Genomic DNA, 12,028 nt, shown 5'->3' with positions numbered 1-12,028 from the left:
ATAGCCTGTTGCATATTCATATATCTCATACATGATGCATAAATTCCATGCAAATTAAGAATGTTTCTGGTTTTTGTCAACTTCTGCCCTTTAATCCTGGTGGTTCCATAAAGACAGAGAGAAGGTGGAAGAACATTTGTTTTTTCTGATAAGGAGGCTGTAACTCTTTATGGGCCCTTTCATGTTATCTCTGTGCGAAGAATTCTTGATTATCTAATCTCTTTCTTGAGCTAGTTAAAAAGTATCTTACATAGCACAGTTTCTATCGTAACATTGTGTTATAACCTAAAACTATATTTAACACACTATTTAAGAGAATTAATACAGCATAACTTTCTAACATTGCACATATAATATTGATTGTAACATTTGTGAAAAGCCAATCATAAAATATGCATTTTTCACAAGAGCAATATATATATATCCTTGCTATGGCCAGTGGAACGTGTTCTCCACGAGGGAGAGCTGAAATGTAAAGGTTCTGTTGATCTGCTGTGGGTCTTGCAGGGGGTTCAGGGCAAGATATGGAATATTGCAGCACCCAATGGCCCTGTTTGGATAGCAAAGCCAGTCTGGACACATGTGTGCAGTTAACTGTGACATGTACAAAATATATTATCATACAATAATCGTATGATAAGATTTGGGAGATAAAAGGAGTTCCATGCATTTGACTTCCGTGAACAAAGTGACACTATGATCCTGCCTCTGCTGCTGAGATCTGTAAAGAACTTTGCTAAAGTTTGAGTCGCTTTATAAGATTAATTTCTCATTGTCTGAATCCAACAGAATTCAGCTGAAAACTCTTTTAAGGCCTGTAGGAGTTACAAAGTGAGAAGGGCTTACAGGTTTCTTCTGATTTCTGACACAGATGAGAAATTCTTTCTGTTGCTGCTGTACATTTCTGTACCACACAGCGCTCCATCAGTCAACAAACACGACACATGGAGCAGAAAAGACCCTGCAGTCACTCCTAATTTTGCTTAAGTGATAAATGAAACCTCTCACAGACACACGTGAGCCAAGAAGTGAAGCAGCACTGAGGAACTCAGCACTAAGGTGGAGGTAGTGCCTTGGTATTGGTAAAAGAGTGAAAAAACAGTTTCTTTGGCAGTTCCATTTTTTCCTGATTTTTTCCTGATTTTCCGAATGGTCCTTTTCATATATAAGACATGTGAATACACCACCTGAATGAATAACATCTGTCCAGCAGTGGACAGGTTTTATACTCCAGTAAGTTGATTCAGACACCAGAAGAAGTGCAGAGTTAATTCCACCACAAAATTTCTACTGTGAATACTTTGGGTAAATAACCAGCCTGAATTCTCTATGATTTAAATTTGTGTGGTTTGCAAAAGTACAATTATATTTTAATCAAAGTAATCATTCATGTTTTTACAGAAGCTGAAATGATGAACAAAGCTCCCCATATTCAATGCAAAAATGCTGAATAGTTCCTGTCATCCATTTCTAAAATAAAAATTTAAAAAATATTTTTTCCCCACAGTTTTGCCATTAAAGACATATTCCCTCCTTCCAATTCCAGATATTAAGGGACAGCTCCCTCCTCTGGACACTTTATCCTTGCACTGAGAACACTGGACTGTGAAATTACTGATTTCATCAATCTTTTTTAAAATCCCTCTGATCAAAGCACAAAACCCAAAAAAATATCTTGGGTTCACTGTATCTAGAAGTAAATTCACGGGAATATGGATTGATGCCACTGCAGAAACAATTTCTGCACTGTTGTCTATAAAACAAATAGGTTTAACTTCAGTTACTAAAAATTAAGTGCATTTCCCCAGCCAAAACAGAAGACATGTTTTGGAAAATTGAATATTCTCCGTGGCAGGCACTGTGTTTTGCTGTACAAACAGGTGTTTCTGGAGGTGAATCACAGAGGAAAAGGTGAAGGAAAAAAGAGAAGGCACTGTCATTTCAGCGAGAGGCTTCTGAGCGGGGAGACTTTCTGATTTATTGATTTCCCCACTGCTTGGAAAAATAGAAATAAATTTTCTGTGAAAACAGAAGTGGAACAAAGAAGCTTGTCTTCATTACCACCTTTTCCCCCTTACAGAAACTGAAATTTTGCCTAATTTCTTGAATGAAAAGAAAACCACAATTACTATATAGATCAATTGCATCTAAATTAAGCCAACTTTTCAAACTCGATTGCCACATAAAGCTGCTCATTTTGCTGCCAAAACGTGCACACAAACTTCTATTTGCAAGATTTAATACTTCTTAATCTATTTAGTGGTTAGCAAAGCAAGCTGGGGAAATAATTAGTCCCATAAAGCAATGGAATTTAAGAAGTCTGATCCGAATTTTAATAAAATTGGACAAGAAGATCAAAAATTGTTTGAAGGGAGCTGACAGAGATCACAACCTGCCTTGCACCTTATTTTCCTCAAGAAATACAAATTAAAGGAGCACTGTGGATCACAGCACAATTTGAATGCTTTGTGATATACTAAAAGCTTAGAAATTAACATTTAAGGTGGCTGCATAATATCAAATTTAGATTGGATCAGCAAGGTATAAATGTAAATAAGTATAAAGCACAAATAACTGAAATTTGCTTAATACTTAAGATGTGACTTCCCATTAATACAGATACAATGGGAGCAGTTGTGCTGAGGGTTTAATGGCACGAACAGCTTTGCCAGCACAATATTTGAAGGGTTTTTTTGCCGAGCAAATTCTGTTCCCTTAGGAATAAACCCCTTCAAGCATGGAAGAAGGCAATTATCCATTTGACAGATTTGCTTTGCTGTATATTATGGGTAACAAAGCAGGAAATGAGACTGAAATATAAAATAAGGTGCTAATTTTCTGCAGTTTTTCTAATGAAATTACAGTAATCAAACAGAAACAAGCAGTAATATTTCCTTTTCACCTAAGCTAGAAACTAGAAGTGTTTTCTAGAATGGAGGCAGCCTGCAGGGGGTTTTTGTTTGTTTTTTCCTGACTTATTATTTTAGCAGCATGTGGCTGGTTATTCATTTCCTGAGGAAAAACCAATAATCAATGCCTGCCAACGTTTGCTTTTTATTTAATTAGGAACATAGGACTGGAAAGAACCACCTAGGTCATCAAGTCCAGTTTCTAATTAAACACTCTTCAAAAATATTGATTAATCAAAGTTGCATAAATATGGTGGATTTTTTATAACCCAGTGTCCTCTGCAGAGATTGTAAGTGATCTTCTGCTTTTTTTTGGTTTTTGGTAAGGATTTTTCAGTACAAAGAGTGACTATTATTTTCAATGAAAAGAGCTCATCATGTAGATATTTGATTTTCAGTAATTTTATATGACAATGACAGTATTTTGTGTTGGAAATTTGTGCTTGATCTATGATTATTATTAAATCTCTGTGTTAATTTTCATACTTCAACTGCCTCAATCGATTGAAGAAATTGGCCATATCTAAAAAGGTAAGATTAATAGATTCAGTGCTAAAAAATCCATTAGTCTGTTCTCCCTATATTTAACATATTCTTGATTATAAGAGATGCTGCAACAATTGCGAATATACATTTGAAACATTAACTGTTAAAATAATTTTAACCAGAAAGTAACTGCAATTGATTTTGTCATACTAGAAGGAATACATTAAATTACCAGAAACACTGTATGTCAAATTTGAATTTATAGAGAAGTAAGGGAAAACCAATTCCTTTAATGGATTAATATTTTACAGTAATTTATATAGTTTTGTTTAAACAAAGAGACCATCATTTAAGTCAGATATTCTATGGCCTGAGCTGTAAAAATATAAGAACAATATAGAGCTGCAAGTGCTTTGGAGACGGGAGCCTGGAGCCTCTCCTGTTGTCCCTGCAGCCCAAATCCTTACATGGCATTTTATGTGCACAGCTGCCAAACCTCCGAGGGCTCAGCATATTTATTCCAGTTTGGACAACTGCGAACTGTTCATCTGGAAATTCCCAAGGGGCTTTGTCTGGAGCAGATCTCAGGGTGGTGCTGAGTGCTGTGCCCGACCCCTCAGTTCAAGGCTGAGCGTCTGCAGGGCTGGAAATGCAAGATGTGGCTGGGGGGGTGTTCTATTGCCATCTGTCAGAGCTGGGACAGGTATCTGCTGTTCACTGGGCAGTTTTCTTCATCTCCTACAACCAATCCTCCCTCCTGGAAATATCTTCTGTTCATGGGCCATTCATTATTAATTATCTCATGTTCATGGGCCACTGGGAGATGCTCCACCCAGGGTGAAGAGCCAAAATTTCCTACCTGGATACAATCTGATCTGGGAACAGCACAGCAGCCATTGCCCACTGCGTTCCCAGAGGAGCAGCACCAGGGGAGGCTCAGGTTGGACAACAGCAGGAATTTCTCCATGGAAAGGGCTGCCCAGGGAGGTTTGGAGTCCCCATCCCTGGAGGAATTCATGTCCAAGGAATTCCTGGATGTGGCACTCAGTGGTCTGGGCTGGTGACAAGGTGGAGATCAGTCACAGCTGGGACTTGGTGACCTTGGAGGTATTTTCCAACCTCAGGGATTTTCCAGCCTGTGGGGAAAGTCTGGGAAAGCTGGGATTGTTCAGCCTGGAGGAGCTTTGGGGTGACCTGTGCCCTTCCAGTTCATGAGGGGACCTTACAGGAAGGATGGAGAGGGACTTTTTACAAGGATCTAGAGAGACAGGACGAGAGAATGGCTTCAAACTGAAGAGTAGGTTTGGATGGAATATTGGGATGACATTCTGGGCTATTAGGATGAAATTCCTCCTTGTGACAGTGGTGCAGCCACGGCAGTTTGCCCAGAGCAGCTGTTGTATCCCTGAGTGTTCAAAGCCAGGCTGGACAGGGCTTGGAGAAAGCTGGGATAGTGCAAAGTGCCCCTGCGGACAGCAGGGGGGTTGGAATGAGAATGAGCTGATCTGTAATGTCCTTTCCCACTCTGAGCATTCCCGGCCTCCATAATCCTGAGGTCGCCTCAGCCGCCTCGCCCCGCCCGCCGCGTTTTGGCGCCGAAACCTTCGGGATCTCGCGAGACTCGCGGCTCTCGCGGGACCCGGCGCGCGCGGGGACAGCCCCGGCCCCTCAGAGAGGGACGTCCGTGCAGGGAGCGCGTCCGGAGCGGCACCAGAGCCCGGGACTGCGCCGCCTCAGCCCCGCGTTGGGAACGGCACCGGAGCCGGGACTGTGCCGCCTCAGCCCCGCGTTGGGAACGGCACCGGAGCCGGGACTGTGCCGCCTCAGCCCCGCGTCCGGAACGGCACCGGAGCCGGGACTGCGCCGCCTCAGCCCCGCGTCCGGAGCAGCACCGGAGCCGGGACTGTGCCGCCTCAGCCCCGCGTCTGAAACAGCACCGGAGCCGGGACTGTGCCGCCTCAGCCCCGCGTCCGGATCGGCACCGGAGCCCGGGCCGCACCGCCTCAGCCCGGCCCCTGAAACAGAACCGGAGCCCGGGCTGCACCACCTCAGCCCGGCCCGGCCCAGCCCAGCCCAGCCGGGGGCTCTGGGTCAGCTTCACTTGCGGAGCCGGAAAAGGGAACTCCTCTTCCAGACCGCGTTTTGAAGTGGGTGAGCTGTAAATTTGAGGAATTGCCACTCCACCCCCCGTAGGCTTTGGTCAGGCATGTGGGTGGAAAGGCGCTGTAGTCAGGAGTCGATTTATTAAGGTTAATTCCTGCCACTCCTAAGTAACTCTGACGAGTTGAAACATCACAAACCCTTATTTTATTCGGCTCAGCAAGGTCGGGTTGTGTTATCCTCTGTATGGTATCTGCTGTTTAATTTGTATGATGATCTGGTTGGCAGATATTTTCCTGAAAAAGCTGTAAATGTTTTATATAATTTACGTTTTATCTGCTCTGTGTCAGCCTCGCTGGTTCTCTTTAAATGCTTTTGGTGTTTTCCACAGGAGGGGGAAAAAGGCTTCTTTGTAGCAATGCTGGATCCTTTAGAGAACAACTTGTTTGATCTTCCTGATTATGAGAACACAGAAGACGAAACCTTCCCACCTCTTCCACCTCCTGGCTCTCCAGGAAGAGACGATGCAGAATGGGCTCAGGCTAATGGAGGTGAGCACCCCCTAAAAATCCCATTTTTATGCTGTGCAGTTGAAATCAGTGGTGTTGGACTTCAGTGCTTAAAAATAGGCAGAAAAACTGTAAATGTAAATTGTTAATCATGCAATGCTTTCCAGCTTGTGGGAAAAATTTATTTTTGTAGAGTCCCTGAAAATATGTGCACAGAGGAATCTTTATAAAACTCAAGCTCCTCTGACACAATGTTGCTACAAATAATTATACAGCAACGATCTGTAATTACTCTTTATGACTTGGCTTATAGGAGGGATAAGAGTGTTGGATGTGCTCTCAGTGCACTTATGAGAAATACAAGTAGAAACTTAAAATGTGCATGACACAATCCTGGGTGATGGCAATTGTTTTGAATACTTAAATGATGCTTTTCTCCCCCAGATCCAGATGGAAACCAGCAGTCCCAAACAAAGGATTCTGCTGTGACCACACAGAAGGCAGTAAAAAGACCAAGGCCTAGATTAGATGCCCAAAGGTAACTTTATACAGAACATTTCTTTGTGTGCTGAGTTTGATGTAGGGCTGTGGGAGAATGATTCAGGTACCTCTAAAACTGGTGTGAGTTCTTTATAATCAACACAAAGAATCCAAGCTTTAGGCTGTTTCAAGTAATGTGAGGGTTTTTTCTTAGGTTTTTTTTACTTGTTAATTGGAAGAAGAAAGTAGGTTTCAAATAACTCCCCCATTTCGGATTCCCAGGTTAATTTCAGAAAGAGGAATCCCAGCTCTGAGAAACATGTTTGACAACGTGAAGTTCAAGGGCAAAGGGCACGAGGTAAGAGCTGGTGAACTTGGGGTTTGTTTCCAGGAGGTGAATGCAGATTTGCTAGAGTGCTGCCCATCTGCTATGGGGAGCACTGATAGAATTCTGGTTAGCCAGCTTCCAGCAGTGCCTGACAAGCCCTGATGGTGTTTGGAGCTTCAAACTTAAAAACAATCATTAAATGCTTTAACAAAATCCATCTTTTGATCATAAAATTCTTTCCCTCAACTCTAAAAGCAGAATACCCCATCTGTGGCTCTTGTATTGTCCGTACAAGCAGGGTTTTGCATCCCAAGGTTTTTTTAAAAAAAATGTGACATAGCACTTGAGCAAAGAGAAGTAAGGACTTTCTCTACAAGATTTCTTATGTTTTGGGTGCACTTCAACATGCAGAGCTTGTTTTCCTTTGCATATCATTATAGAGTTTGTTGTAGACAGGGGAGGGTCAGTCTCTTCTCCCAAGTAACAAACAATAGGACAAGAGGAAACGGCCTCAAGTTGTGCCAAGGGAGTTTAGGCTGGTTTTTAGGGGAAGTTTCTTCACCAGGAGTGTTGTCCAGCCCTGGAGCCTGTGCTGTGGAGTCATCATCCCTGGAGGGATTAAAAGACATTCAGATGTGACACCTGGGGACATGTTTTAGTGGTGGCCTTGGCAGTGCTGCTTAGTGGCTGGACTTGGTGATTTCAAGGACTTTTCCAACCCAAACAATTCCACGATCTCTTGGCACACTGGCAAGGACACCTGTGCATCTCTGGTTTATGTGTTCTCATTACCACTGGAGCACAAAGGAACTGGGCAGTGGTGCTGAAAGGTGCAAAAACCTTTCCTAGATCGGCCTAATTTGATGTATCTTCATTCTAAACATCAGGATCAATGCCAGCTGTGCCCCTGTGGATTTATTTCAGCCTGAGTTCAGGCCTGATTGTTTAAGGACAATGCTTCGGGACCTGCAGATGTTTTACAGGCTATGCAAATGCTCCTCTGAACTTGTATCAGTGCTGTTCTCACAGCCTGGGATTACAGTGACTCTGGATTGTGGGAGGAGGAAGGAAAGGTTACCCTCACATCGGTACTGCTGACACTTTACAGGGACTGGCAAGCTGCAGCTGCCCCATGTGTTCAGGAGTCTCTGTCCCATTTCCCTCTGCAGTCTCCCTTCTCTGTCAGCTCTGGTAGCTGGGTGTTGTCTTTCTGCTCCAGGCAGAGGACCTGAAGACACTGATCCAGCACATGGAGCACTGGGCCCACAGGCTGTTCCCACAGCTGCGGTTCGAGGATTTTATTGACAGAGTGGAGTCTTTGGGAAACAAAAAGGAAGTTCAGGTATGTATTTCTGCCAGCTCCTCTTCACGCTGTTTGGAACAGTGCAAGTAGGTCTAGGGGATCAGTTATACAGCAAAAGAAGACTTAGGTTGTGCATACTGCTGAGAAGTATAATGTTGTTTAAATAAAATTCTCTCAGTTTAGAGCTTTGTCTGATATTTATGTTTGTATTTAGATACAACCTTTCTTTATTTGAAATAATCTTCCAGAGAATTGGCTTCAGCATTTTCAGGCCATCTTTAACCACAGCAAGTTGCTTAACCAGCTGGAACTGGCTGGGGTTTGGCTTTTGTTTGGTTGATTTGTAATGTTTGAACTTGCAAAAAAGACTGATAAGGAATTCAGCTTCACATGGCTGGTTGATAGATGAAGGACTGGGAAGATGATCACAGCATTGAAGGTCTGTGTGTCAAATGGACATGAAGTGAGAGTATTTTTTCAGAGTAATAAAGTGTAAAATTGCTGTGGTATTCCCATCCTCCCAAAGTTGCACATAAAAACTTGCTACAGATGAACACTAGTCTTTTAATGTCCCACCTGCAGACCTGCCTGAAGCGGATTAGGCTTGATCTTCCTATTTTACATGAAGACTTCAAACATAATGAAGGTATGCTCTCTCTGCTGTTTGTTCAGTACTTCAGTGCTTAACATTATTTATTTCCCTTCCTACTGACCTGAAGTGAATGATCATGATAGGCATTTCAAGTGTAGAAGAAATTGTTGAGAGGTCTCTGCTTTAAAACCAGGCTTCTGAGTCTTATGATGACAAAGCTGAACTGGTACTTGAACATATGTGTGTAAAAATAAATAAAAGTGCTGAAAGGAAATGGAAAATGGGATTAACCAGAATTGTTAAAAATATTCTTCAAAAAAAAACCCCTAAAAGTGCAATTGTTTAGCACACAGGTTTGTGTTGCAGTCTCACGTGAGTGCAGGCTGGAGAGCTCTTGGATGCTGCTAAAGCAGGAATCACAAGCTGATGCTGGTCATTCTCTGAGGAGCTGCAGGGCAGTCAGGGTGTGCTGTCCCATGCTGGGGGCACTGTTGTGTCTGTCAGAGCTGGCACACAGCTCTGGGAGAATTCCTTCTGCCAGGGTCAGAACCCAGCACTTAGTGAGGACATAAGAGTCTCTTCCAGTCAGATAGAAATTAGACATCAACAGTATTCAATTAAAGAGGAAGTAGAGTTCACATGGTAGTTTGTAAGAAACTTTAGCAGCAGAAAGGAAGGAATTTCATTGTCATTCCTAAGGACCTGTGCAGGGTTTTGCATTTCTACTGTCAGTCTCTCTTGAGAGCATTATCTGCCCACTGTCCCATGTGTCTCCACGTGAACCTCGGCCTCCAGCCCAGCCAGTGCTTGGGAAGCTGCTGTGGATGAGTTCATGAGTGGAAGCAGCTGGCCTGGGCTTTGGGGTGCCCTCGGGGCAGTTGGTGACGCGTGGCTGCCTTCACTGCTGCTGCACTGTGAGAGCTGCAGTGCAGCCAGATGCAGCCACGCAGAGCAACGCGAGTGGTTCCTGCCGACAGCGTCTGCAGAGCGATCAGAGTGTTCTGTGCGATGGTTCCACACACTGCTTTGGAACGGGCCTGGAGCTGGGCTGCTCCTCAGCTGTGGGGCTGAGGGCACTGCTGAGCCTTCAGGGGAACAGCTGGAGTTGGCATCCCACAGGTGTGACATGAACCTCAGCCTGGGCTGTTGTATTAACAACCCATCCTTTTTGTCAGCTCTCCTTTCTATTCACAGGCTTGAAGTGGTGCAGGGGCCCGGGGTACTCTGCTGCTCTCTGGGTGGGTGAAGTTTGTCTAACCGAATTGACTCCACTTGGCATGTTTCAGTGCTGGCAGATGAGTAAATACCTCTCTAATAGAGCACACTGAATTCAGAACTGAGTACTCAATGTATGTGTTCAGACTTCTGATTCACAGAATCCTGGATTTGGGTGGGAAGGGTCCTTAAAACCCATCCTGTTCCATCCCGTGCCATGAGCAGGGACACATTCTGTTAGTGCCACACAGCCTTGAAAGGTTGGAATGCTTGCAGGACTCCTGCCACTTCCTAAAGGACAGTACTTTATTAATAGGGTTGGGAGGAAGGTTGGCCTAAAGGCTTGCCTGGATGTCCTGTCCCTTTTGAGCCTTCAAGCACAGCTGCTGTCATCTCAGTACACAGAGCTGTGTCTCTGCACTCAGGCATTGATGGTTGTGTGTGTGAGCTCTGAGCACGTGTGCCCTTTGAATACTGGGCATGTGGGCCTAGGCAGAAAATTTCCCATTTAAATTAAATTATGGGATGAGCTTTGGCTGTCAATACAAAACGTAGAACACATAAATGCTTCCAGAATATTCTCTTGACTGATGTGTTGTGGATCTCGATGGATTTAAAGTGTTGATTCTGCCCCTCTTCCCCCTGCCACCCCTCCTTTTTAACCAGAAGCAGACGGGGAGAGCAATGGGCTGGATGCAGCTGCAGACGATGCACAGGAGCTGAATTCCCTGCCTGGGACAAGCCTGACGGAGGAGCAGCAGGAGCGGATGAAGAGGAACCGGCAGCTGGCGCTGGAGCGGAGGCAGGCGCGGCTGCAGGGCCTCAGCCAGTCCCAGCACCAGGGTGAGGATCCCGTTTCTGTGGGAACAGGGAGGGCAGGGGCCTGAGCTGCTGGCTCGTGGCCCCGATGGCTTTCCCAATGAGTGCTGCAATGTGCAACTCTCACATTTGGACAGGTTTCCTGTAAACTCCCTGCAAGCTGTGACACTTTTGTCTCTGGTGAAATGCAACTCAGCCTCTTACCTCTGAGCTGACTTTGCCACAGCCTGGGATTCTGGTGGTGGAAACACCAGTTAAACACAGCAACAGTCTCTGCTCATGGTTTTCCTTTTTTTCCTCCACAGAGCTCCCCAGCAGTTACTCAGAAGAGGAGTTGGACAGCCCAGTTGCTCAGGATTCCACTGACCTTACTGAAGACACTCAGGTTCCTGCAGCCAAGGATACTCCCACAGAGGATGGAGATGATGAATTGGAAAGTGCCAGGGAAGAGCAGTAGCTCCCTCACACCGTGAATGCCTTTCTTGACCAAAAGACCCCTCTGCTTTAAGTACTGGCATTGTACTGAAATGTTGCTGGCTCTTGGCACTGCAGAAGCTTCAGGGAAGTCTTTCCCATGGCCTCACTGAAGGACAGAGCTCTTCCCTGGAAGCTGCAGGGGAGCAGCTCCATACACCAGGAAACAAAACAAAGTTCTTCAGCTGCACTTGAGCCATCTTTTCCACCTCACAAAATGTTTTCTGGGAAATGTTTATGACTTTTTGGACCTACTTTGAATATAGTTTATCATTTATGTTAAACTGAATGAACTGGGATGTTGATGGATTAAGTTGCTATTAAAGGTGTGTTTGGGGTTTTTTAACAGGTCTTTTAACAGGGGTACTGGATTTTTTTTAACTGTTTATCCATTATTTATATATTTTTCATATAAAATGGAAGCTGTTAAATTCCAGAAGTCAAACCTGAAGTTCTTGTTATGAGGCTGCTACAAGGCCAGTGCTCCCACACTTCCCCATGCCTTGGGTCAGACATCTCTCCTCAGACAAACACCTCCCCTCAGGGCACAAGACCTTCCTTCCCCTGCTCCATCCTCTTCTTAGAGTCCTGGTTTTTCTTACACAACAGCTTTTCCCTTTTGAGGAATGAAGAGGAGTCACCCCTTCTAATAAAGGGATAAAAAGTACTGAATTTCTACACACTGAATTAAGCCACTGCCCTCAGGGCAACAGGTGTTACTTCATGAAGGAATTTGCTTTCTATATCTTTATAAGGAAGAAGGAAGTATTTAGGTTTTAAGAACTTAATTTATAGACATGAGCAAAGTAATTT

The 12,028-nt window shown here is 44.2% G+C and overlaps 1 protein-coding gene and 1 non-coding gene across 4 annotated transcripts; both read left to right on the top strand.

Moving 5' to 3' along the window:
* Positions 1 to 5,115: 5,115 nt before the first annotated feature.
* TIPIN (TIMELESS interacting protein) lies at positions 5,116 to 11,561 on the top strand. Of its 3 annotated transcripts, none has more exons than XM_030281443.4 (8): positions 5,116 to 5,542; positions 5,887 to 6,046; positions 6,449 to 6,542; positions 6,767 to 6,842; positions 8,032 to 8,154; positions 8,698 to 8,761; positions 10,589 to 10,765; positions 11,047 to 11,561. In XM_030281443.4, the coding sequence occupies exons 2-8, from the start codon at positions 5,914 to 5,916 to the stop codon at positions 11,196 to 11,198; spliced, it is 819 nt and encodes a 272-aa protein (XP_030137303.4). In that variant the 5' UTR covers positions 5,116 to 5,542; positions 5,887 to 5,913; the 3' UTR covers positions 11,199 to 11,561. The 3 variants fall into 3 exon arrangements, with proteins under 3 accessions (XP_030137303.4, XP_072789897.1, XP_030137302.4); XM_072933796.1 differs by having other exon boundaries at positions 5,427 to 5,546; positions 5,890 to 6,046; XM_030281442.4 differs by having other exon boundaries at positions 5,427 to 5,546.
* Positions 9,596 to 9,730, top strand: LOC115496737 (small Cajal body-specific RNA 14). The gene has a single exon (XR_003962252.4).
* Positions 11,562 to 12,028: the final 467 nt, after the last annotated feature.

This window comes from Taeniopygia guttata, chromosome 10, assembly GCF_048771995.1.
Source record: "Taeniopygia guttata chromosome 10, bTaeGut7.mat, whole genome shotgun sequence".
In the NCBI taxonomy this organism is placed as follows: Eukaryota; Metazoa; Chordata; class Aves; order Passeriformes; family Estrildidae; genus Taeniopygia; species Taeniopygia guttata.
Note: the sequence above shows the minus strand (reverse complement) of the source record. Positions and strands in the feature narration are given on the sequence as shown.

What these genes read in the sequence shown, in the direction of transcription:
- TIPIN (XM_030281443.4), top strand. Translation starts at nt 5,914, where the DNA reads ATGCTGGATCCTTTAGAGAACAACTTGTTTGATCTTCCTGATTATGAG. An exon ending in CCTAGATTAGATGCCCAAAG is followed by an intron (nt 6,543 to 6,766) that starts GTAACTTTATAC and finishes TCGGATTCCCAG; the next exon opens with GTTAATTTCAGAAAGAGGAA. An exon ending in GAAACAAAAAGGAAGTTCAG is followed by an intron (nt 8,155 to 8,697) that starts GTATGTATTTCT and finishes TCCCACCTGCAG; the next exon opens with ACCTGCCTGAAGCGGATTAG.